This window comes from Perna viridis, chromosome 10, assembly GCF_037379345.1.
Source record: "Perna viridis isolate PV_CMFRI_1.1 ecotype Kerala chromosome 10, ASM3737934v1, whole genome shotgun sequence".
NCBI classification, from domain to species: Eukaryota; Metazoa; Mollusca; class Bivalvia; order Mytilida; family Mytilidae; genus Perna; species Perna viridis.
In genome coordinates, this window is record NC_142454.1 from 41,333,813 (window position 1) to 41,361,343 (window position 27,531).

Sequence of the window (27,531 nt, forward strand, 5' to 3'; positions counted from 1 at the left end):
AAATGAAACATAAATATTTGTTCCGTCATTTCATGTTTTTAAGCATTGATAAAACAAAGAAAATTCAATCTGTAAGAGGGTATAATAATAAGCAAGAGATGCCTAATAGATATACCAATTATCTAAAGGTGTCGTTTAAGATGGGACGACTTGTCTGTAGGCCTAATTGTCCATATTTTAACATTCCGTTTTTGTACAATCGGAACTATTCCGATATTTATGTTACACTTTCCTATAACGAGGAAGGCTAGGTAGTTTCGATTAGTATTTGTCATGCAGACAATTTTCTGTCAGATTGAAATCAGACCCTTAGTGGTTCTTAGGTCATGTATTAAATTCGTAACGCTAACTGTTATGAAGACTTCGTGCAATTATGTAGAATCTAAGAACGTTTTAAATCACTAAAAGGAATAAGTCTTCCTATTTATATATGTTTGAATGAAATCAAATAAGCTTATGTCCACTTCCTTGTACCAAACGAATAACCTCCTAAACGTCCTCTATTACACTTTTAACCAACTATTCCTCGTAGTTTTGGAGTAAATGATAAGATTATATGAACTGCTCTTCATTTATAAATTTGTAATTGGAGAAGAGAAATATATGAAAAGTTATAATTAAATTTCTTTAAACGACTTCGACGGGCACATTATTCTGAACTCAATTTACTTATCTACGATATTTTGTCAAGTGCTTCTCGTTTTGTTTTAAATTACCGTCTTCACTTTAGTTTAAGGTTGCATTTAAAAACGAAAACTGAAAGATTGTGAAACTCTTGTTAGTTTTCATAATGTCCGATAAAGAGCTCAAATGCAGTAAGAAGTAGAGTTTATGCATACAACAGTTACAACAGACACTGTGAAGTCAGCCTCATATCTTGACCTACACTTAGAAATCGACAAACGTGATGACTTTTTATTCAGAATTGTCAACTTTCCTTTCATCTGTGGCAACATCCCTTCGGCTCCTGCGTATGGAGTGTTCATATCACAACTCATACGTTATGCCAGAGCTTGCCGAAACTACGCAGACTTTTTGTATCGCGCTAGAACTCTAACAAATAGGCTTCTGGAACAGGGTTATGTTGCTACAAGATTCAAGTCATCACTACAGAAGTTTTATGGTCGTCATCATGAACTCGTGGATCGTTATGGTGTATCCATCAGCACCATGAAAACTGATTTATACAACGGGTCATAGTTTTCCTTTCGTCGTTTGTCTACCCCGGATTTGACTTTTTATGAGCAACTCGGTGGGAGTTTCTAGAAAAGCAGAGGACGCTTACCCTACCGGTGCACCTGGTCCATGCTCCCAGTTCTTAGTGGAGTCCGAGTTGCTCATTTACTTTTGTTTCTTTGTATGCATGATTTTAGTTACTTCATGTTCTTTTTTGTGTATGTTTTCCATATCTGGTCTTTGTCCCTGTATTACATTCTTTTGATTACCGCTATAACCTTGGTTCCCTTGATTACTCTTTCAGCTATTATGAAGGAAATATTGCAGGGAATTTCACATGTGTCACAGAATCCTTCCACTCTAACAAGAATTAGTTCTGGTGGTGTTGCTATGTCAATAGAACAATCAGGTGACGTATATCCTTTATTGCACCTGCATGTCCCTGTTGAAAATCATTACAAAAATAGATGTGGTGTATTTAAGTAAAAACATTAAACATTCACACCGATAAATCTGATAAATAATGTCTAATGCAAATTTTATACCTATTCATGAATGAAAGACAAAAAATCTCATGTGCATTTTCTTTCAACGAAATTGTAGGATCGTTATTTCTGACAAAGATCTGAGAGGCTAGAGCCCTGTAAATTATTCTATCTAAACGGAAAATAAAGCGAACGTATCATTTAAAGATTTAAAGCTTTCATAACTGCATTGGTCTTGTAGGGCCAAATAGTTTAAAATGTATCACCTGACATTCCTATCCATAATTAACGTAGATTATGCATGACTGCTTTGTCTGTAGATTTTCTTTTTTATTGGAGATGATGGTTGATGGATATTATTTGACATCGTAAAAACTGAAAGCTAAAACTAGAGATCCCATTGCTATTTTATAAAACATTTCGAAATTAAAAATGTGGCTTTTATACTTTTTTAAATGTATTTACATATTGAAGTTTCTTGAGAAACATGGTAGACATTAGACAATTTTAACATATCAAAACACTATTTTCTCATTCAAAATACTCGTTTTTTATGTTAATTTGCAGTATAACAGTAAAATATGCTCCGTGTAATAAGTATGATCTAAATTAAAACTGAAAAGCAATTTATATTCTCAAGATTTAGCAATATCGATATAGCAAACACAATCAGAAGCAGTTACCATTAATGCAGTCTCCATTATTGCAACAAGGAAGATTTCATGCACATATCTCGTCTTTGAGTATTGATGCTACAGATGGTTTAACAGTAGGACCAGAGTCTTTTAAGGTATTGTTCATTCTTAACTCTTTAATGCAAGTTGCTTTCATATTCTCCACTGTGTCGTTTGCAAAAATGGTAACTGTAAAACACAATTATAAGGTTCTAGGTAGTTTATATTCGACGGAAAGAAAGAAACCTTGATTGGGATAAACGACAGATTGATAATATAAATTTTCTATAATGATAAACAATGATTTACTTTTTGATAAGCGTAAATTAGTCTATAAGTTCTTTCACCAGTGATTCATTCGAAATCAGTATGTTTTGAGTAATTAAACGCTGAAACAAAGGAACCTCAAGTTTGAGGTTACGCAAGTTAAATCCCCCCCCCAAAAAAAAAAGAATACGCATTGACTATTCGACTCTTACCGTCCTAAATGTAAACAGTATTTTCCTTAATTTCCTAAAAGATTGCAAAAACTGATATCCAAGTTGTTCAACTTTAATCACCGTATGTAAAAACCATATGTAGTGATACAATCGTTTATGTCGACTTCTGGGATCTCTGAACAAGCACCAAATACTGGAGTAAAACTAAGTAAGATTTTACAGAAAACCTTCGCTTGTTCCTGGGTCGTGTTTACTCCCTGTGGGGGAAATATAATCCCAAATTTAACAAGTTCGGTAAACAGGACATTTGCAAGTAGACAAATCATAAAGTATCGACAATTCGTTGATAAAAAGGGTCCGAGCCATTGCTTTGATAAGTGGGTCCTGATTTTAATACACGGACGTGATTGATATATCCAAGTTTTGATTTTGCTTCATATTTATAGTTCTAATCATTTTGACCGAAGAAGTATAGATATGTAACGATAACGACCATAAAACCTCTGTTGTGATGACTTCAATCTTGTAGCAACACAACCCTGTTCCAGAAGCCTATTTGTTAGAGTTCTAGCGCGATACAAAAAGTCTGCGTAGTTTCGGCAAGCTCTGGCATAACGTATGAGTTGTGATATGAACACTCCATACGCAGGAGCCGAAGGGATGTTGCCACAGATGAAAGGAAAGTTGACAATTCTCTGAATGAAAAGTCATCACGTTTGTCGTAAAGTTTGGTCAATAGTTTTCCTTTACCATCGATTTCTAAGTGAGGCTGACTTCACAGTGTCTGTAGTATCTTTTATCTCAAGTTCTTTTGGGTAGTTGCGATGTATCAATTCCCCGAAATTAGAATTGTTTAAAGATAATACGTCATCTATATAGCGGAAACTGAGATTGAAGGATCTAGCCAAACGATATTCTTTCTTTCCGATCAGATCAGCTATAAAGTCAGCCTCATAAAAGTGAAGGAATAGGTCAGCAAGTAAAGGAGCACAATTTGTTCCAATTGGAATGCCGACCTTTGTTGAAAAACACGTCCACCACACTGGACAAATATGTTGTCAATTAAAAATTCCAGCCTTTTGTAAACATCTTCCTCTGTATATTTGGAAGATGATTTGGAATTATTTCTTACATAGTATGAGGAATCTCTACCAAGAACTATATATTTGTATCTAGGTGTCCCATCTTTTTTTTGGAAAAACAACGATGTATAATGTTTTTAAGTCGGGATTTTAACTGAGTATGGGGAATAGAAGTATACAGTGTTGAAAAATCATAGGTTTTAATGCTATTATATTCAGATAATAGTCTTGAACTGATTGCCTCCAAAAGATCTTTCGAATTTTTCAGGATCCACATTGAATTAATACCACTACGGGAGTAACAAGTGTTGTGATAGGACTGTAGACCCTCTTTGACAGTTGTGAGTAAAGAAGTTAAAAGTTTTGAAAGAGGTTTGGTGGTACATTTTGCAGATCCAGCTATGAAACGTTGTTTGTATGGGTTCTTGTGAAGTTTAGGAATCCAGTACATAGACGGTAAATCACAATCATCGTCCTTGGTAGAGAGACCAAAAGAGGATAGCACAGATTTATGATTCTCCACAATCTCTTCTTTGGAGAGAGTGGTAGCAGTGTAAGAACTTTAAAGTTATAATTCCAATTTATGGAGCGTGGTTCACAGTACTTGGGACCTTTAGAAAGGATATTACGCAGAGATTCGTTTTCGATAATGTTGAATCTCCCGTAACGACGTGACCAGAAGGACCATATTTGAATGGAGAGGTTTTGCAAGAACAGTCAGGCGGTTTAGCCTTGAAGTCCTCAATATCGAGGTTCTGCAATAGCCTTTTATCATTGAAAATTTTGGATGCGATGGGTGAAGTATAGGAATATGAAATAATTGGTATGGATTTGTCTTTGAAATATGGGGAATTTTGTTGGTAACGTTTTTGTGATGGAGTATGTTAGCCAAATTAATTGCATCTATACCGTTGTTGACAAACGGTAGTGGCAGAAATGATCGTTTTTTTTTCATCTTGACTTTTCACACAAACTGGTTTAAAGAGTCTGTGGAAACCAATATTCAAAATTATGGCAACAAGTCTGTATAATGATGAGGTGGGGTCAGAAACAGGAGTGTCAAGACTTGTTTTGTAAAGGGAGTGTAGTAGAGTGAGAGGTATAGAATAAAGTTTGGTTCTAATGTGATGAAGTCCAAGATGCTTTTGTATGAAAGGAAGGAGACCATCTATGGAGACATCATGCAACTTAGGTGACGTATAGTGGCGATGGCCATGACTCCTTTCCCGTCTTTGATTTTTGTCAAATACATTCATCACATTTATGTTATTGTTATATTGGCTTGAAAGGTTTCCTATACTTTTGATGTCATTGCATCCGTACGGTATTGCAGTACCTAGTCTGCGTATCCATACTCCTCTCTTTCCCTACGATAGTTTTTACTTAGAACGGGACTATTCGTAGGATGGTAAATTTTTTTTCTAAAATACGAACTTTCATGGAGAGGATTGAATGATCTTGTTGATTAAAGTGTTGATAAATTTGTTTGTTTATTTGTTGTTTAACATCCAAGCAGCAATATTTCAGCTATATTCAGACGATGAACATGAAATGATGATGAAATGAAAAAGGGGTGGGACACAAGGACAACGGGTCGACAAAGTTTGATTGCCACTGGAAATAGGGAGAGGTGGGCGGGGTCGGGCAATTTAGCCTCCTGTGGCGGAGCCTTATAGTTCCTACTCCGGGAGAATACCACAGTAGGGTTCTTTAACGTGCGAGGAACGTGGCATCTTTCCCAACACTGTGCACCACTATGGTTTGCGGTCAGGTTTTCCGTATTATAGCCTGACAACCCCAGCATGTAACACGCCAGGGGTACCCCATTCCACCACCTGGGGCTCACATCCCAGTTGCTCTGTGGGCAGAGCGCCCCAGTCCCCAGCTAGAGTTCTGAGCACTATTTAGTCGCCTTTTACGACAAGCTCAGCGCTGCTGCAGGCCTATTCTTTTAACACCCGGACCTGAACGGGGGAAATTGTTGATAAAGACGAAGTTTATGAGACGAGTGATCTATCTTGTGAAATGGTCGAATATCAGGTACAACAATCGATCTGTTGTGAGCGCTAATGTCAATCAAAAAAAGAAACCAACTTGCAAGTTCGTTAAGACATAAACAAAAAAAGTTTTCGACCCCTTATCCTGACCTACTATTATAGATCGTAAGATAAGAAAAACTTGTGATCCAACTATATAACAAAGGCGATTACATTTTATTCCGTATTGTCAACTTACCTCGTTGGCAACATCTTTTCTGCACCTGCGAATGGAGTTTTCCTATCACAACTCATACGCAATAACAACACAGACTCTATTCCGGACATGAAACTTTTTAGAAACACGATATTTTCCCTACCGGTACACCCATTCCACATTCCATACTCTTAAGTTTTAGTGGAGTCCGAATTCCTCATTTACTTATGTTTTTTGTACGCGTTATTTTGTTTTTGTTTTGTTTTTTCATGGATTATACTAGTATTTTCAGTAAACATTCGAATCTTGTTTCCTTTGATTACTTTTTCGATAAAACGTTAAACTTTTTACATAAATTTCTTTACAAAAATTGAAGCCAGAAATAAGTTTAAATGAAATATAATCAAAGGAACATATTTAATAACCTTTTATCCAAAGTGAAAGCTTTGTGAAGAAATGTAATGGAACATTTAAATTGAAATGGCGACCAGTTTTTGTCAGAAAATCAAAGAAGCCCTGAATGAGATAATTTCAAAAATTGGGTTTAGGAAATCTATTTTCTGTTCTTTATCATTGTTTAGGAACTTTAGATTTTTCATAATCTTCAAACAATCAGAGAACATTATATCAGGTATTCTTCGAACAACTTAAAATCATTATATCTAGATGTTTTTTTCTACAAAATCATCTCAAGAACATTTACCTCCAATCGACGATTATTGTGATCTACCGTCTATGAACTGGATTCCTTAACTCCACAAGAATCCATACAAACAGAGCTGCATAGCTGGACCTGCAAAATGTACTACCAAACCTCTGTCAAAATTTTCAACTTCTATACTCACAGCTGTCAAAGAGGGTCTCCAGTCCTACCACGACACTTGTTACTCCCGTAGTTGTATTATTCAATGTGGATCTGAGGAATTCGAAAAATCTTCAAGAAACCCTCATATCAAAATTATTATCAGAATACAATAGCTTTTAAACAAATGATTGTTCAACTCTTTATACTCTCCATATTCAGTTAAAATCCCGACTCAAAGAGAAATCTATGGAAGCAAGGCTTTAGCGGTAATCAAAGACCAGACATGCACAACAAAGAACATAAAGCAACTAAAACAATACATCCAAAGCAACAAAAGCAAAGAGGAACAACATTAAACATCGTTGTTACTCCAAGATACAACTATGTAGTTCATGGTGAGGATTCCTCATACTTTGCAAAAAAAATATACCGAGGAAAATGTTTTTAAAATGCTGAAATTGTTTATCGACAACATATTTGTCTAGTGTGGTGGACGTGTTTTTAAAAAATGGTCGGCATTCCAACTGGAACAAATTGTGTTCTTATATTTGCGGACCTATTCCTTCACTCTTATGAGGATATGACTTTATGGCTGATCTGATTCTAAAGAAGGAACATCGCGGAGTTGTATCCTTTAATCTCAGTTTCCGCTATATGGATGACGTATTAAAATTAAACGATCCAAGTTTTAGCGATTTTATCCATCGTATCTACCCCTAAAGAACTTCAGATAAAGGATACTACAGTGTGATGTCAGCCTCGTATCTTGACCTACACTATGAGATCAGTGCTAAAGAAAAACATTTAACCAAACTATACGACAAACGCAACGACTTTTCATTCCTTGTAGTCAACTTTCCTTTCATCTGCGACAACGTCCCTTCAGCACCTGCGTATGGAGTTTTCATTTCACAACTCATACGTTATGCCAGAGCTTGCCATCACTACGCAGACTTTTTATATTGCGCTAGTTAACCTTTTATAAATACCGTGAATAAATAAATTGTCACACTTGCTGTCAAACGATCACATTCGCGGACATAACCTTTGTCTTTACAGTCTCAAGAAAAGGTGGAATGTTCTATGTGTTTGAATTTTTAGCATATTGCACAGTCACCATTTTTCTTGCCTTTTCGCTTACTGCAAAAATTTCAAACTGCATCATTGTTTTTGAAGTAACCTAATTTTATGTTTCAAGACCAGTCAAGTGGCCAATATAAGTCTACATATATTAACCAATATACTTTTTTCGATTATATTATAGCCATACTTTATATATCCCAACTATATATTTTTTAATATATTTGCATTTTATGATACAATCTCCGTAGATTTCAGCTAACGGCACGTACACTAGGCTACATCAACAGATAACCTCCACAAAACATGAAACCTTAGTTGAAGTTTTGTGTCCAATCACAGATATCGGACGTCAAAAACGATCAATAACTCATAATTCAGACGAAGATATTTTGCAACTAGTTACCAAATCAGTGTCAGCAATGATGCCAGTGCATTTAGCGAACCTGTTGAGATGTTGGTTTACGACTACCTCTGCCAGGACATTGTTAATACGACAGGAAAGGTGTTTTAAGCTCAAAGTAAGCTATAGTGAATTCGATAACAATTATTCAATAAGGCGCTAATATCCATATTCTAAAAATAAATTCAGTATAGTGCAATTTTTTATGATTTTGAAATAAAACTTTTGCAAGGCATGGTACAATTACAAATGTACAACAAACCAATATAGTTATTGGGTCATATAAACATTAAAAGTGAACAAATTTATGTTTAAGCTTGGAAATATAGAATCTACAACGATAAAGAGTCGATCATGGAATTTCTCACATCGAGTGAAATAAATTTTACATATATAATATATAATGTATAATTTTTATATAAAATTTATTTCACGAGATGTGAGAAATTCATAATCAACAACCTTTGAGTGTAGATTCTGTTTCTCTTATGCACTAAAAACGTCAAAAATACCCAAAAATGTAAAGCGCGCGAAACATTATGATTCCGATTCGTAGGAAACATGTTCACGTCACATGAAGCAAACATTCCAAACAAAGAAACTAGACGATTTCAAAGGTTTTTTATCACTTCAAATCTTCCCGAGTCCCTGCATAATTCTTGTTTAAGGTAAGAAAACCCCAAAATTATCTCATTTAACTGAAATTTAACTACAGTGGCAATCGAGGCGATTCAAGGTGGAGTCCAAGACAATCAATTTCTAAGCCAATCGAACTCTGAGAACAAAAAGTCACTAGTAATGAGAAATTTTTTTTCCACACCGGTCAAGCCGTATGAAAATTGAAGCAAAATTAGAGAATTTACGTTACATGTATTATTATAGTATGAGATAAATAATGTACAAAATATAAATGGCTTTATACGGGAAAAAATAATATAAAAGAAATAAAATGCAAATAATATATAATAATATATAAATATTACTTGTAAGAGAAAATTAATCAGTATTATATCATTGCACCATATATTATTTTAGGATGGATTTTGCAGAATACATGGAGAATGTGTATTAAATGCAGATAATAGTGATTACAATCCTTGTCTGAAATGTGATACATCAACGTCTAAATATGATTGGACATTCGATGAAGACATATACGGTAGGTTTTTAAATGTCTTGGTCTCTTAATATTTTTTTTCTTTTTTTGCAAGTAAGTCACTGACATGCTTGTATCAGGAAAAGCAACAATGAACAACTCTTAATTTGTATGTGCATACATATAACTCCAAAAGGTTTTAAATGAATAAACCTCGTATTGTTATTCTATGTGAAAGGTAAACATAAATTATTTTGTATGTTTATTTTGATAGGATGTAAGAAATTGACATCGCAAACAAAAACTACAACGATTCTCTTAGCAACATTGATTCCTACAGCACTAATAGTCCCAATGGTTGTGTTCTGTTATTTTAAATTTTTCAAAAAAGGACAACGGTAGGTGACAGTTGTTATTCTACAGCACAGTAATAATAATTCAGCAAAAATATAAGCAGATCATTACAAGAAATATCTTCAATCAATGTGGTGTAACCTTTGTTCTAAATATCTTCACCTTTTTTTCACATGTCATATGCACTAAAATATTTATCGATAAAGACTTGTTATAAATTTTGGGTCTATCTAATAAAAAATGTAATTCAAAAGTATAGAAATGACAAAACAGTTTTAGGGTCACCATCTTTAGCTTATAACTAGGATGTATATGGTAATAGCAGACATACATTTTTTTTTAATTTGGTTTAAAAAGCACTGCTATGTCTAAGAATTTTATTTTCGTTTCCGTTTGATGCTGATATTTATTTGGTTACGAATATTTTTCAGAAGAGTATTCATTGATAGACCTTTCTAGAACACAAAAGTATGATCATTTTGTTATGTTTTTATCACGTTAAATAATGCAAATAACATTTTTGTTTTTGGGTTCCTTTTTGAACTATTTATTGCAATTGTTATAACATTGTCCATTAAAGGTATCTTTCCACAATATTTTTCAGGTCAAAAGTTGCAGCTTCTCAAGAATTCGCACAGATTATCCATCCAAGAGGAAAAATTGGGACACAAGCTGCAGTTCAGCAATGAACAAATGATTTTTTACGGTGGTATGCATTCCTGTAAGCACATTTTTTTTCGCAGATACTATTTCCACAACAATAATGATTACAGTCCAATATCTTTGCGAATTTTGTTCGAGAATTTTCGTAGCTTGAAATATTAGCGACAGTAAATCGCATTATTTGAGTGGTTAAAGTTCAACTGTCTCATTTTACTAGTAATTTTATACTAATTTTACTAAATGATATATCATATATTTAACCGTATTGTATGATAGTTCTTGTGTGTAACCCAGTTATCGCCGGTCAATTTTTGATATTACTATATCTTCACAATCCAGGATACCATTTAAACATTTCTGAGTAAATCATTATTCAAAAAATGTTTATACATTTTTGTATTTATCATTGTATTAAAAGTTTTGTGTGGATGGTGGCGATGTTTTATTTCTTAAAATCATCGAAAGATGTATATTAACTGTTTTGGTGAAGCACTATCGTTTCATTATTTTGAAATTTCATTATGTTTAGGAGAGTGTTCGATCTGTAAAAAATACAAAAAAGAAACTGACTTGTAAGGAACTAGGTCGATGTGTTGAATTGCATTTGTTTGCTGTTTTCTGCTTCATTGTGAGAGAATATACTTGTGATTTTGTTTTCGTAATGGAAGTTAAAATCCGTTTTATTGTAATTTACAAAAGAGCTACTGATAATATCTGATTAAATAATAATGTATTAACACTATTACAATACATTATGCAATTCGCTGTCAACTGCACTGATATATTGATTCACTGGGTGATAATAAACCATCATTCAATTAGGTGTCTTTTAATCTCTCAGCAAACCATTTCCGAAGTTCTCCGTTTATCAAACCAATGTTGCTATTTTTAAATGCGTCGTCCCCTTTTGCTTTTAGTGTTTCAACTCTTTTCTTGTGGGATTTTTGGGATATAATTAACTCACTGAAATAAAAAATAAATTGAAACAATAAAAATAAAAGAGAAATAGATTTATGCCACAGAAGGACTAAGCTTTTAATAAAAGCCGAATCGCAGTCATTTATTCTTGTTTCTATTTTGTATATAATTTTTATCTGGTTGCCCACTTCAACCAGTCGCTCTTTTATATAAACATCAACAGTGTACTGACTTCACATAAAACTGATATACGGAAGTGGCTAAGAACCGCGGGAACATGCGGGGCTGTGCTAAGCAATTTCGTCGGTTCTGGCCGAATTCGTAAATCAAACTTTTGTCAAGTCAGTGCACTGTTATTGTCTTAATACTGCGACAAAATTTCAAACAAAAAATTACGTGTTAAACAAGGAAGAAACTATTTATATTCAAAGCGGACGACAAAATAATGTAACGCTCCTGACGTCACTACAGAGAAGTTATATTCAGTCAATGACCATATCACTTTTAAATATACGATCAATGCATTTTGATTGCTCAAATAAAACGATTGTAGAATAAATATGTATACTGCATTCTTAAATGCGTATTCTTCGTCTAGACACACAAAGTGTTAGTAAGGGCAAAAACAAAATAAAATGTAGTAAAATCTCCCACTAAATTCGTTCGATTGATTATAATTATTTTTACATGTACATATAGATAAAAAAAATCGAATCGATTTACTTATCAATTTTCTATATGTCTACAAAGCTGGTTATATGTGTACCTTACTACAAAGCTTACCTAAAATCCACTTTACCATCTAGGTTTATATCAACAGCTTGTATAAGTATTTCTATATCACTGGCTCTAATTGGAAGTTGGTGATTCTAACAAGAACAAATTCATTCTCTATGAAACGTCCAAAGGTTGATTAAAAGCATAAGTAATATTGTCGAAAACTGGCGCCAGTGATTTGTGTCAGCATATTTTAGATTTCACTTAATTTGATCGGGCAAGACAACTTTGATTTTGTGATCGCAACAAGTGAAAATATGTATTCTGATATTTGTTACAAAATTAGTGAACGAACAAAAATTTGCATCACAAATTTGACAGTTTATAGAGATTTATATATATATATATATATATATATATATATATATATATATATATATATATATATATATATATTATTTCCCTCTTTGAAAGAGTCGACGTATAACGGTATATCACTGTCGTCCCAAAAACTAACATTAACTCAAAAAACTGTTTAGAAATTTAGATATTTGGTAACAATGTAACAAGAATATCTATGGTGAATATGTCAAAGAGACAACAACCCCACCTGGATGTTAATGTCTGTCTTTATTGGCGGAACTTGTCCTTCAACATATTCCCGAGTTCATCGGATATTACAGCTAATATATTGTTGCAAGACAGTAACAAAAATGACATCATAGTCAGTCTATTTGACATTCAATTGACAGTAACAACAGTAAAATCATTGTCATTATTTTTGGCATCGGCAGAAACAACAATATAATTGCCATTCATCCTTTTTGACACTGACAGTAAAAAAAATAATATTTATTATACCTCAGTATATAAACATCAATACAGAATTTTCTACAGTAAAATTGCTATTTTTCTCCTTTTTCGGTGTTTGACTATTCAGCAGTCCATAGTTTTCAGACTATTGACCGGCAATGTCAACCGCTTTCGCGGATTTTTAGTTCCGTCACCGACTCGAACAAAAGTTTTATATTTATTCGGAACGCTCGGACTTCACCCTCTCTTAATGAAAACCCCGATATTATCACGAATAACATTAAGATTAACAAATTGAATAACATTTCAGAATGTTTGAATAAGGTGTTTTGAAGACGAACACAGCATTTATTGAAAAAAAAAAATATCTAGCAAAACAATGTAAGTCATATTAGTTATTCCCCTCTACTATTTATTGCATATATCAACAAGTCTTGCACTTCAACACAGATGAAACTGAATGTTTGCGAGACAATATTCAAATGTGTACAATGTCGCTGTTCTTTATCTTACAGACACCATGTAATTGATGTTGAAGGCTACTTTCTGCAAATTCAAACTCCTATGAATTACTGGTAAAAAGGTCGATGAGACAACATTCAGATTAAAATATTGCCAAAAGATGCATGGTTTTGAACATTTTGAGGTGATGAGGGGAAAATATCAGTGACCTTCAAATTGAAAATATTGTAAAAAAACGTTTTTCTGGGTTATCATTTTGAGATGATCATTCAACTATGAACAATGGAGGGATATGGAGTAAATGTATTACAAGTCTAATGTTTTCGGTATAATAAAATAGTTATAGACTGGGTATGAGGGAAATAGCAAGTTTATTGTTCCCCTCGGCTGTGACTATTGCCCGAGGCTACGCCTCGGGCAATCGTCACAGTCTTGGGGAACAATACGCCGAGGGCAATAGTCACAGTCGAGGGGAACAATAAACTTGCTATTTCCCTCATACCCAGTCAATAAGTATATAATATTCATTTAATCATACCAACCTTAATTCCTTGTCTAAACTCTTCCCAAGTAATAGAATGGCTGCCATCAAGATCAAAAGACTTAAATATGTCTAATATGTGAATCTTTTTTATCCGTGTATATTCTAGTAAGATCAAACGGGGGTCACCTTTAACGAAGATTGTGTCATCTCCTTCCTTCTCCCGTCTCTTACTAGACATGATTTTACCAAATCGGACATGGACCCGTTTCTTTTTCCGTATATCTGATAATTTTCGTTCAAATTCCTCTGAAACCGGCTGATTCTGTACAAAATAGAAGGCAGATATCACTATTAAAAAAAATGCAAAATACAAAAAGTGAAATATTTTGTTATAGATAGGTGCATTCAATATATGTCGGTTAAGCGATATTTAGACAATTTATTGGCGTCCCTTCAAATGATTTTGTTCTATTAATAAAACTGAAAACGTTTTTCACTTCAATATCATTTTCTTGTAAATTGCCTTGATTTTCTTTTTCAATTTTGAATATTTTGATTGAAAAGTTTACTTTCATTTTATATAAGTACAAACTGCTGGTTACAAGTAAACGTCTAAAACGATTACTTACACCGAAATCCAAAAACTTAAGACTTTCATGCTCCTCTGAAATAGTTAAAGCTACCAACGCTCCGGCCGCCGTGATTGGGTTATCAGCCAACTGAAACAAACGTAAAACATTATTATAAAATATATAAATTGTTTTCTAAACTTTCGATTGTTCTAACTAAACATTTGGAGCAAAATGAAGATAAACAAGATTTGTTATTGAATGAGAATAACTAAAAGAAAATTAAGGAGATAGACCAAAGGTAAGGGACATAATTCTTATAAATCATTGGAACGTTTGTATTCAGTATTTTACATCAATCTCATGTAAGCATCAAAGTAACTTCGATTGATTTCATTCTGTTTCGACTGAAAGTTCGATATACTTTGATAAAATTGAATATGATACAAAAATATCATTGATTTCAAGAGTTATGTCCCTTGCCCTAGGTCTACCTCCTTAAATGGCAAACTAAAATAAATCTGCCATTTAGAATAAATTTCCAGAGAAGTGAAACAACTAACATGATAATTTTCATGGAATCATTATGTAACAGTAATGTAATTGCTGGCTAAAATAATGACTGTAATGACCATCCACAGTCACAATGTAACTGAAAGAAATATATTATGTTTATTTAAACGCTCGGCGTTTTCGTCAGTCATATTTTGACCATGTCAGCATTTAAAATTTTCATTAAAAATAATTTGTCTAACTGGACACAAACGTGCATTGTCTTAAAACATCAGAGCATATCTAGTGTTGACGAACATTTAATGTATGCGTTGATGTGGGCAAAATACGTCTGCATAAAAAGATTTCAGGTAGACACATTTTGTCTATCTCTACGCAAAAAGTGTTGGCTATGACAGTTTTTGAACTTATTCAACGTAAAAAGGGGTTAACATAGCTAAATATTGTCTAAATAAACAAAATGTGTACTTAGGTCGGCAAAAGATGAATGACACAACACTTTTTTCGGTTGTAGTAGACAAAATGTGTTTCTCATAGTTAGGTTCAGCGTTTCTACAGACATTTAGTGTATGAATCAGTCATAAAACTACTTTGAATGGTCATATCAGTCGGTATTTAGTCTAGTGGTGTCAATAACGATGCAATCGACATAATATATAATCGTACTATCCGGGGATTGAGCCTTAGATGTCTTACACTGTACGCCAGTGCTTTACAAACTGAGCAAAGTGGGTGCGCTAGATAGAAGCGTAGTTAATAAAGCTCGCTATCTAAATATACCAATTAGAGCAATCAACCGCTACAGTTTTATTTTTTTTTAATATACGGGATTTGTTTAAATTACAGAATAGTGTTCAATATTGTTGTATTACCGTAAAAGACTCTAGTGTGCTGTTGAGTTTTAGTCCTTTCAAAACCTTTGCCAATCCTGATTGGTTTATTCTATTGGAACTTAAATCTAACTCCTTCAATGAAGAATTCTGTTCTAAACTGAGTCCAAGAGCATGCGCACCGCCCTCTTCTAGTGCGTTCCATGATAAGTTTAGTCCATGTAGGTCTGTATTTTTTGATAACCCAAAGGCTAACGCTGAAGCACCACGTGAGGCTATTTTATTCCAACTTAAATTCAAAATTTTCAATTCGTCGTTCTTTACTGAAAAATAAATTTTATATAACATTGTGAATATTTTCTAATTGAAAGATGAAACTAGAAATTTGGGTGAAATACTTCCCGAGAGAAGTTTTCAATTTCAAAGGGGAACACTTTATACTTAAAAACACAGGACCAAAACAGAATCTCTGTCAAGGCCGTCGACATATTAGACAAAATGTATATGTACTAGATGATATATTGAAAATACTGCGGTTGTCTGAGTTTTAGTTTATTAATCCCTACTCAACAACAAACGTGATTATAAAAAAGAATTATATAATATAATTTCTTGCCGAGAGGGACGTTATTTTTTATACACTATATTTTATAATACCCTTGGAAAAATCTTTTCTTTTACAGCACATCATATTCGCTCCAAAAAGGCGTCACTATAGCAAAGTCATGTTTGGATCAACTCAACGTAATATAACAGGGGGGATCCAGAGATTTTGAAAATTGGGGTTCCAGAGGGATTCTAGAAAAAGGGGTTTAAAACTAGTATTTGCTCATTTTTACTGAAATACTGCACGAAATCAACAAAATTTATCAACGAAAGAGGGTTCTAATCCACAGAATGCCCGAGATCCTCTGTTGAATATTACTTTAAGTTCCTTTCTTTTGTGATTATTGGCTTGCTAAATACAATAAAACACATAGCATATCCATAGCCTATCCCCGCCCCAACGCTCGAAAATATTGGTTGATTATAAAGAAAATCACTTGAAATCACTGGAGTGGTTCCCACTAAGACCACCAGCGCCCCTACCCTATTCGGAATTTCTGTATCCGCCATTGATGTCCATAATTTATCAATTATAACATACCAAGTCCATGAGCGATGTAATTAGCACCTATGTCTCCAATGTTGTTATTGCTAAGGTTTAGAGATTTTAGAAGATTGTCTCCCTGGAACAAACAATATCAATGTACAATTTTTAATAAATTAATTTGAGATAAATACTGTAATCTGATTGGTTAAAATAATTTTGTTATATCTCAATCGATAAATAAAAATAATTACACACCTTTATTCAGTTAAATTCAGAGCTACTTTTCTCATTTTTAAAGATAAAAAATATGGTTTCAAATTAATTTATAAGAATTGGCTAAGATAAAAATTTTGTCTATTGAAAAATAACATAAATTTTCCATGTGCATATTTTGTTTATTGCACTTGCGCAGTAAACAATATACACATGGAAAATTTATGTTATTTTTCAATGGACAAAATTTTTATCATAGACAATTCTTAAATAAAGAACAGTTATTTTCTGATGAAAGTTGGACGAAACTACATAAAATACAAAAATATACAAATCATATATATATGTTGAAAACTTCGATTTGCAGTACATCTGTTTCAAAGAGTAACCTCTCATCAGTAGCATTAGAATCAAATACATAGGAAGATATAAATCCAAAAATAAATTGTTTACAAGTAGTTCTCAAAACCAAACGTATCGAAATAGGAAGCGAAATCCATCACTAAGAAATTCTACCAAGTGAAATACATGGGCTCAGTGTTTTAGAGATTTTGAAATTTCTAACACTACAAACTTTGATAAATAATATATGATATAATTCGGGGTAAAACAAGTTTCTTCTCTTATTATGCCCTTATTCTTGAGAGGGGACCCACAATCACCTTGCAATCCTCTCTTCTCTGTGTTCTCCTGTGTTGGCTAATACCCACAGAGACCTTGGTCCACCAGCAGTGGCATCGAACCATCGAATACCAATACCATAATAAAAATATTTCACATTCCGATGAATGTTCTGATGAACACGTGTTTCAAGGAGTAACTTCTCATATAACTAATATAACATGACTGTATTTGGTTAATAACATTCCTGGATATAACACAAAACAGACCCCTTAATGCATGAAATTCGTTCCGATTTAGCCAGTATATGAAAATCAATTATCATCTTTAAGCGAACAACCGAGTTTTTAAAGAAAGGTATTGAAATTTAAAATATAATCTAGAAGAATAGGCCCCTGGTAAGCCCATTTTGGTATTTTGACATCTTTCTACTCCGACGTTTCTACTCTTTTTTTTTTAGTTTATTCTTTAATAGCGTATCCGAGTAGTGTGTGGCAGTATCTGTATAAGTCCCAAGTTAACTTATATAAAATATAAAGTCATGGACTAGGAAATTGCTGAATTAAAAACAAATGATGTAAGAACTAAAATATATTGTACCACAGATCAGACCTATGGTGTTGAATCACCAATGAGCAAAAATGTAAGTTATCATCCAACAAAATAGGATAAAATAAATTTGAATAGGGGCTTTTATTGATACACCGTCACGTAATGGTAAAAAAGGGGATGGCAAAATGTTCAAAATGAATTAACTCGAAAACTACGTTTTGAATTTTGCTGAAAATTTACCTTAACCAGAAGTGTACGGTACTAAAAAACTATACGAATTATAAAACAAATATATGATCCGTTCTAAGATATTATCTGGAAACAGTCGGGGACAGACAGACGGACGAAAACGCAACTTTTCGGAGGGCATCAAATAATATCTCGCCACTTCGTACGTCACACAAGTTAATACAATTTAAAAAAAAAGTCATTTGCCAGAATTACATAAACAGTCAAGGGAAATATAAATACTTATGTTAATGTTATGATATATTTGTAGGAATGAGTTTAGTTGCAGTCTAGCTGTATATTATATATATGTATGAAAGTGACAGGCGATAAATGTGTGCATGTTAAATGTTAAAATGTTGAAATAAATGCATGCTGAAGCACTACACCATTTTATGATTATCCTTAGTCTTGAAATTAACAAAATGAAAAAAATAATAAATAGATAAATGAACGACCACAAAGACAAACCAACATACACTTAAAATACTGGGGCGGATTCAGACGGGGGCGTGGCAGGCGTGCCCCCACCCTAAAATTTGAAAAGCATGGGTTGTCAGGGGTAGATTTAGGCCGTTTAACGTTGAAACTTTAATTTCTCGCTAAGTTTACAGCAAAAGATATCTACATTGTATCCACTCTAGAAGGATATTTCAAACATTCAACCTAAAAAAAGTAACTGTGCGTCCCTGAAAGGAATAGCAATGCAAAAGTACTTATGATGTATATAACGACATATCAATGGGTGCTCTATTTTAAGATAATACTTACTGCAAGTATCTGTCGTATTATGTTACAGTTTTTATCACCGATGTTGTTGTCTAGAAAGAAAATTAAAGCATGGTTCCTTATAGTTATTTATTTTTCAATTGCTCCCTCAGACTGAGAATTCACGTTTTTTTTTTCAAATGTAGTAGTGTGAATGGAAATTTTCTGTAGAAACATAAAATACATGCGAAATAGATAATGATGTGAACACCAACAATGTGGTTCGACTCAAAGCGAGAATTTTATCGCGTATAAACTTGACTGATGCAATGAAATATATATCACCGCATTGTTGACACTGATATTGACACGATCCATTTACCAACCGGTGCTCTTCCATACTCTCACATTTTTTTACTGTTTTATACCCCCGCAAACAAATTGTTTTTTTTTTGTGGGTTTCTTGAATTCACCTAGTTTGTCCGTCTGTCATTCTGTCTGCCTCTCCGTTCGTCCGTCTGTCCACATTTCTTGTAAGCGCAACTCGTTTTAAACCGCTCAAGGAATTTTGACGAAATTTTACAGGAAGTTTGGATATCATGTTGATGTACATGAAGGAATATAATTACTGTCAAAGGAATCCCATGGGAGATAATCCAAATTAAGGGTTTTACATGTTAAAACCTTGTAAGCGCAAAATTTCTTAAGCCGCTCAAGGGATTTTGATAAAATTTCATAGTAAGGTTGGGTATCAAATTTAGATGTGCATGAAGGGTTTTCGAATGTGATTACTGTTTTATGACACCAAAATGAGATAATACAAAAAGTGTTTTACATTTTAGTGTTACTGCTTTACTTATTACTACAAAATGTTATTTGAAAAAAAGAAGCGAAAACAGGAACAAACTAGAAAAATTGTGAGCTATGTTCACTAATTTGACCTTCCCCCATTCAATAACATGCTATGTTTGATCCCTAAATATATTCAGATCAAAATTAAAATTAGAGGTGCACTATATGGGAACGTATAATGAAAATTATTTGAATGTTTCATCTATAATTCCATTTCTTGGTGTAGTATAGTCGTAACGGATAAGAAATGACAATACTTTTAAATGACAAAGTCAAGTTTAACTGTGTGAACCCCATATCGATTCGGATCAAAATATATAAAACAAGAGGTGCACAATAGAAACATGAAATACGGAATCTCGGAAAGTTTTATTCAATTCCATTCAACAGTAAATGAGGGGTAACAAAATAAGAGATGCAACCTCCCTGTTTAACGGAAGGAAAGATATGGAAAGACGGATGTACACCACTATCACTATATGGGTATAATAAAGAAAAAGCCATAATGGAGTTTTACTCACCAGACAAATTAAGTTCTTGAAGATGTAGATTTTTATCCATTGCATAATCTAATGCTACAAAGCCTCTAGGTCCAATGTTGTTCTTTGTTAAATTCTGAAATTATCGAGAGAATTAGTATATTTCACGGCAACCATTGCTAACTGAAAGGAAAGTCGTATTTTCGTAGAAACAAATGTGAGTTTAAAAAAGGTTCTAAAAAGATACTGTAAAAGTATAAATTTCGCAGTGTACTAATTTTCACTATTTTCGCGATGGACAGAAAAGCGTAAACATAGTACATGCAAAATTTATTTTCAACACTATATAACGCTTATCATTTTTTGAAACCACAAATATCGATACCCGCGAATATGTTCACGTGACAGAATCCGCGAAAATTAATACGTTAACAGTACTCAAAAGTTCAAACATTCAGAATTGTAAACAGCAAAACTCGTAGAATATATTTTGAATGTGAACGTAAATTATATAGAAATATCCACTGATCATGGCGGATCCAGTGATTTTAAAAAATTAGGAGGGACCAGGAGGGTTTCAGACAAAAAAGCGTTCCATGGTAGTGCTGGTAATTGATCATATTTGTCCAGAATTTGCACGAATGTAACAAAATTTTCATACACTCCTCCATTAGCTCTCCAATCCAAGGGAGAGAACACCTGCCTAAGACCTATGGTGCACTACTTTCATCCTCTTCATTTCAGGTATGCTGTACTCAAATACATGAGGAATCAATTGTGTGAGAATCTCTGAGATATATAAAAGCTTTGTAATAGCAAATATATCTGCGTTTGTAGATTTTAAAAAGGGGTGTATATCTAAAATATCATTTGCTCATTTTCGTCCATACTTTGAACAGAATTAATTTTCGAACAGATGAGGATGTCCAACCTCTGGAAACCATACCCCTTCAAATAAATAATAATAATGTTAACAAAATCAAGAGATAAGTAAGTGACTGCATATACGGATGTAAGGGTTCCAGAGAAGGGGGCTTTCCTTCGGCCAGTTATAGAGGGGATTCACTTTTAAGAAATTCTGGAACCGCCACTGGTCTGTCTGAGGTATATGTTACTTATCAGTTTGATCAGAATATCATAGACATAAATGATGTTTGAGAGATAGGCTATTCCTTCAGGACCTATGTGTCCGCCCTCTATATCGAGGTCTGTTACTGGTCTGTCTGAGGTATAGAATACTTACTAGTTTGATCAGAATATCATAGTCATAAATGATGTTTGAGAGATAGGCTACTCCTTCTGGACCTATGTGTCCGCCCTCTATATCGAGGTTTGTTACTGTTGGGTTACACTGGAAAATAATCAGACTTGTGTTATCAAGCGCCATTCTGAGTTAAATGGGGTCGGGTAAATTAAACTTTCGAATTATAATAATTCATGCCCATACCCCCCCACAAAAAAAAATATAATATACAATATATATAATATATACACAAACAAGAAAATACATTAAAAGAGTAAATGGTCATCTTTTTTGTAAACACGCTTGTTTCAGCTCCTAACCCTCACACAAAAGTTAACAGTCCGAGATTGCTCAGCTGATTTGCCAGACAAACTTGTTCCATATAAAAAAATACGGGATTACTAGGGCGCTGGACTTTGTGCAGGCGGTATTGCCATAGATGTCACAGCGGTACGAGTTCGAGTCACGCGGAGGGAACGACCAAAAATTTGCATCGCAAATTTGACAGTTCTAACATCGTTGGGAATTTTGAAGACCTATGACGACTCTATTCGCTACACTGCTCAATCGGATCAAATTGATACAGGGAAGATAATGTAAACGTATAGAAAGGTCCGTGGGACTCGAACTCGTACCGCTGTGACATTTATGGCAACGCCGCCTGCACAAAGTCCAGCGCCCTAGACCATGAGTTCGAGTCCCGCGGAGGGAACGACAAAAATTTGCATCGCAAATTTGACAGTTCTAACATCGTTGGGAATTTTTCAAATTTCATAATATTTAACTCCGTGATCTTGAACTTAATATAATGTTCAATTCATAAAATTTTGTTTTTTCTTTTTTAAATATCCATTCTCATATCATCAATCACTGCAGAAATATAGATTCTTTTTCAGTTTCGAGGGGTTACAGGATTTCTCCACTCAATTTTAGATTTCAACCCATCGAGCGGTGTGAATGAAGCCTGTGATTAGGAGAAATATAGTTTCTCCGTCAGTCTCGAGGGGATTACATGATATCTCCACTCGAGATGGTTAAAATCTAAAATTTAACTATTGAGAGTAGAGAATTTCTTTAATCCCCGAAAGAAATGAGGCAGAATCTGTTTCTCCCATGAATAAAACCATAAAAAATAAACTAAACATCCTAAATTGTCATCAAGGACCTCCCTCCAGCCATAGAGTCATTACGTCATTGATATCACTACTATTATGAATTTAGTTGATACACTACCAACTAATCTTTTTAAAATATGAATAAAATTCGTAAATCAACAAGTATTTAATTGATCAACAATATGAATAACAACTGTAAACATGGTAAACATGGTAAGCACGATAAGCGTGGGAGTCTTCACGCGACATTTTAATTTCCAGGCAAGTGGCCGGAAATTACCAAGCCTTTAGGTTACAGACCACCAATTCAACCAATGAACATTTGGAACGTACGCAAAAATAGTCCTACGCAGAAATTACCCCTGTTCCTCATAGTGCTGTGAAAAAAGTTCTCATCTTATTTAAAAAATTTAAACAGTTTCTGAAAGGAAAAACAATTCTGTACATTTTATAGGTGCATTTTGCTTCTTGTGATGTGAAGCCTAATCTCCATAATGATTTTTAAATATACCCCTATCTTGTGAAAACACTGGGATTTCCCATGCTATTTATAGACCCTTCACTTCTGGTGACCAGTACTGCACTGCAAGTCTGCTAACCCCACATGCCATTCTGAGGATTGTGAGCTGACATATGTAGAATCATGCTGATATATAGTCCTCTGCAGGTTAAAGTTAAGGTAAAGTCCAGAGAAGCCATTGAATATTGTGAAATTAGCATAGAAGCCTATGGAAAGTGGAATTAGTGGTTTTTAGCCTTAAGAAGAAGCCATGACTAAATGAAAAGTTTCTTGAAATAGCTTTAAACTACTTGAAGATCTTGTTAACTTTGCCATGAGAGGAATACACTACAAAAATCCTTCAAAATATGCATTTTTTTAAGTTATAGGTCCAAATTATGGAAAATTGGTCTTTTTGGCTGATTTTTATGTCCTATCTTGTAAAAAGTGTAGAAAATTTAGTAAAAATATCAAATATTAAACTTTGAGGGCTATATTTACCTAAATATGGTGGTAATAAGCACTTGAAATCAAGTTTTGTGTAGATTTGAGCAAAAATTAGGTTAGAAATGAGGAAAAACTCACTTTCATTACTGCGGTTAAGGCCATATCAGCATTTCCCTATGGCAACATGGAAAATCCATTATTGAGTACTTTTTTTGCTTTAGGTGCCCTTTACTGGTCATGTTTTAATGTGAAAACACTGTATTTACAAATTTAAAGCCAAATATATCACCTTTTGTGAAAATTTAAAGATTTAGGATTTTTGACATGTGATCAAGAAAAAGGGGGAGGCATGTCAGAAATAAATTTTTAAAAATAGACCAATTTCTCAGAAAATGATTACTTTTAAAACTATTTCTTTATTAATATTGTTAAAAAACAAGTTGTGATTGATATTTTTTATTTGAAAAGTCAGAAAAAGTTCTTTGCAAATATTTAATGCATTTAAGTATGGTAGAATATTGTCACTTTTTTGCTCGCACAACTTGGTTACCCTATATTTAAAAATCAAATATATAAAAAAGTGCTTGTCACATTTGACTGAAACTTTGCAAATGCATTCAGTATGTGTGTAGGAAGATACCTGTATAGTTATTTAATTTTTCTAAGACAAAAAGTGACTCTTTAGGTTACAGACCACCAATTCAACCAATGAACATTTGGAACGTACGCAAAAATAGTCCTACGCAGAAATTACCCCTGTTCCTCATAGTGCTGTGAAAAAAGTTCTCATCTTATTTAAAAAATTTAAACAGTTTCTGAAAGGAAAAACAATTCTGTACATTTTATAGGTGCATTTTGCTTCTTGTGATGTGAAGCCTAATCTCCATAATGATTTTTAAATATACCCCTATCTTGTGAAAACACTGGGATTTCCCATGCTATTTATAGACCCTTCACTTCCGGTGACCAGTACTGCACTGCAAGTCTGCTAACCCCACATGCCATTCTGAGGATTGTGAGCTGACATATGTAGAATCATGCTGATATATAGTCCTCTGCAGGTTAAAGTTAAGGTAAAGTCCAGAGAAGCCATTGAATATTGTGAAATTAGCATAGAAGCCTATGGAAAGTGGAATTAGTGGTTTTTAGCCTATACATAATATTGTTAATAGCTAAAACTTCCATCACATATCCAGTTCAAACGTTTCAAGAGTCTATAAATTTTGGCTTCGAACCGCGCACAAAAATTGGTGCGCAAAATTCCGCGTTTTTGGTATGGGATATGCTCAGACATCTCACGACCCCAGCTAAATTGTAAGTGGTGGATCCAGGGGTTGGGTGGGTGTCGGGTATGCCTTTGTATTGGAAAATTTGTCATTTTCGTGTGTAAAATTGACAAAAATGGCAAATAATGTCTAAGCACATTCCTTTTTCTGCGGAATCCCGGATGGCACCCCTCTTTTTCAAAGTGTCTGGATCCACCCTGCTTGTCTGGCAAATCAGACATTGCACGTCAGAGCAATCTTTGACTAAATAATTGAGAACAGCATTGCAGGACAGTTGTATTGAAAGGAAAAAGTAAGAATAGTTGTACAATGTACATGGTAACAAAAAAAAAAGGTATCTAGCTACGCATTTTTATCAAGGTACTGAAATAAGTTACGTTTTATGAAATCCTATTAAGATTCAAGGTTTCTTATACTACAGAATCTGGCTCAAGTCTCGATTTAGTCAAATGAGAAACTGTGTTATCGACAGTGTTAAATACTAGTATTAAGAATTATGAGTTATTCCTTCTAATATATAAAAATGATATTCTCCCCTGGAACATCAGTTTTTATCTACTCGACTCTGAAAAGAGGTTAAATAGCCTGGTATTGGTACAATTCTACACCATGCATTCATTAGAATTGGACTCATATAATATACATGTACACCTAGTATGGACATCGTTCATGTATTTTCCTGCTTAACCGTATGAAAAGTACATGTATATGAAGATTGAATTCAATAAAATATTTTCTAAAAGGATACTTACTGTTAGAGCAAGAGCGCATGCCTTGAACTCGTCGGGAGTGAAATGGTGATGTTTGAGTATAATGGAATTCTCAGTGAGCTGTTTATAAAACGTGGTTATTGGTGTGATCTTGAACTTTCTACATGCTCTGATATATTTGTCCTGACTACTGGTTAACCTGTCTGTATCATTTGTCTCTGGTGCATCATCTGGTTGAACATAAACACGAAAATTTTCATACCTGCACTATTTGAATTTCAGATTTTATTTCGGTTATTTTTTTTTCTTTGTGAAGTAAAATCGACAATCATTAATAAAGAAAAAGAGATAAAGTGACTAGACAAAACTTTAACGACTAAAATAACAAACAGCATACTGAAAATTAAAGAAAAACATGGAAAATTATAAGTGAATTGGTGTTACGGACTCTCATGGATCAGGTGCTCTGGTAGGGTATTCAGCACTAATATCTTCCAACAAAATTTATAAATCTTATATGTGTGTCTTTTTTTGTTTGTTTTTGTTTTGATTTGTTTAATATGTTGGCAGTTTCTTGCGTACGTATCATTCAATCATGATTTAGTTTTTTCAAGGAAACTTCAAAAATGTGTACAGTAATATGATTATTTGGTAGGGGTTTTTAAATAAAAACTTTTTTCAATTAATTTGAGATAAAAGTTACAATAATTACCCTCGACATCAGACAATTCTTGCCCACTGGTAGAATTCTTTCTATCGTTTTCCGGTTTTGTAGAAATTTTCTTGATTCGCTCTTCGTCCTCGGGCAATATAATTGATGGTCGTCGTATCAGGCAAGGGAGAACTAAATTCGATAGTCCATTAAATCCGGTAAGTTTTTTGCCTCTTCGAAGTTTGCGAATTTCAACGTGTTTTAATTTTTCATAGTCGTCCAGCCATCTTTTGTTCGCCACGGCCGCTTTTAGCTTTCGCCATCTCTCTGTATTGAGAAGTGGTTCCGGTTTCTACATTAAAAAAACAAGACACATACACACATCAATTCCTATATGCACACTGGAGAATATGCATCGTCTTTACTTTTTGTTAATCATGCCAGCCATTTATAAAGCGGTTCACATGCTATTCCTTTGAAAAGCAGTATTAAATGAAAAATAGAAAACATAGAAAAGACCGTTATACTCGTTCCAGCACCACTTTTTGCTAAGCATGACTGGTGCCTATTAAGATGAGCACTTCTTGAATATAAACTTTTCTGTAGGTGTAACTTTGTATATATAATGTTTTACATTGATTTATCTGTAGAGATAAAATTATTCCTGTCTTTTTTTTTGTTTTTTACTAATCTACCTACCTTATGTTTTGTGCCCCCTAAACATTTTATGACCGTTTTTGTTCAAATGCTGTTATATAAAGGGTAGATTTTTCCCCTATTCACTCGATTCATGTTTTTGCATTTAAAATATTTGCCTACTTACCCATTTTTCCTTGCTGGCAGCAGGAAAGAATATCTACTTTTTATGTCTTAACGAATTTTTTTAATGGAAAAATGAAAAATCTTCCTACCTTCTCTTCCATTTTATACATTTCATGTATTTACATCAAGCTAATTTCCTTCCATGAAATCACACTAAGTCATTCACATTGGGAAAAAATGTTTTGTTTAGCGTGAACAAGTTCTCTGCAGACAAGTTAATTCAGACTTTTTCGGATTAAAATTGACCAATAGAC

The 27,531-nt window shown here is 33.7% G+C and overlaps 2 protein-coding genes across 2 annotated transcripts; one reads left to right on the plus strand and one right to left on the minus strand.

Moving 5' to 3' along the window:
• Window positions 1-208: 208 nt before the first annotated feature.
• LOC148605815 (uncharacterized) lies at window positions 209-13,715 on the plus strand. Its single transcript, XM_088550397.1, has 8 exons — window positions 209-251; window positions 1,481-1,585; window positions 2,302-2,451; window positions 8,187-8,456; window positions 9,374-9,497; window positions 9,709-9,832; window positions 10,393-10,509; window positions 13,415-13,715. The coding sequence occupies exons 3-7, from the start codon at window positions 2,350-2,352 to the stop codon at window positions 10,475-10,477; spliced, it is 705 nt and encodes a 234-aa protein (XP_088406523.1). The 5' UTR covers window positions 209-251; window positions 1,481-1,585; window positions 2,302-2,349; the 3' UTR covers window positions 10,478-10,509; window positions 13,415-13,715.
• LOC148605816 (uncharacterized) lies at window positions 11,120-27,378 on the minus strand. The gene is made up of 12 exons (XM_088547618.1): window positions 27,367-27,378; window positions 26,516-26,807; window positions 25,846-26,033; window positions 21,747-21,854; window positions 20,546-20,639; window positions 19,236-19,285; window positions 16,905-16,986; window positions 15,800-16,080; window positions 14,475-14,564; window positions 13,904-14,167; window positions 12,153-12,238; window positions 11,120-11,414 (listed from the first exon to the last, which is right to left on the minus strand). Exons 1-12 carry the CDS (start codon window positions 27,376-27,378, stop codon window positions 11,270-11,272), a joined length of 1,692 nt encoding a protein of 563 aa, XP_088403744.1. The 3' UTR covers window positions 11,120-11,269.
• Window positions 27,379-27,531: the final 153 nt, after the last annotated feature.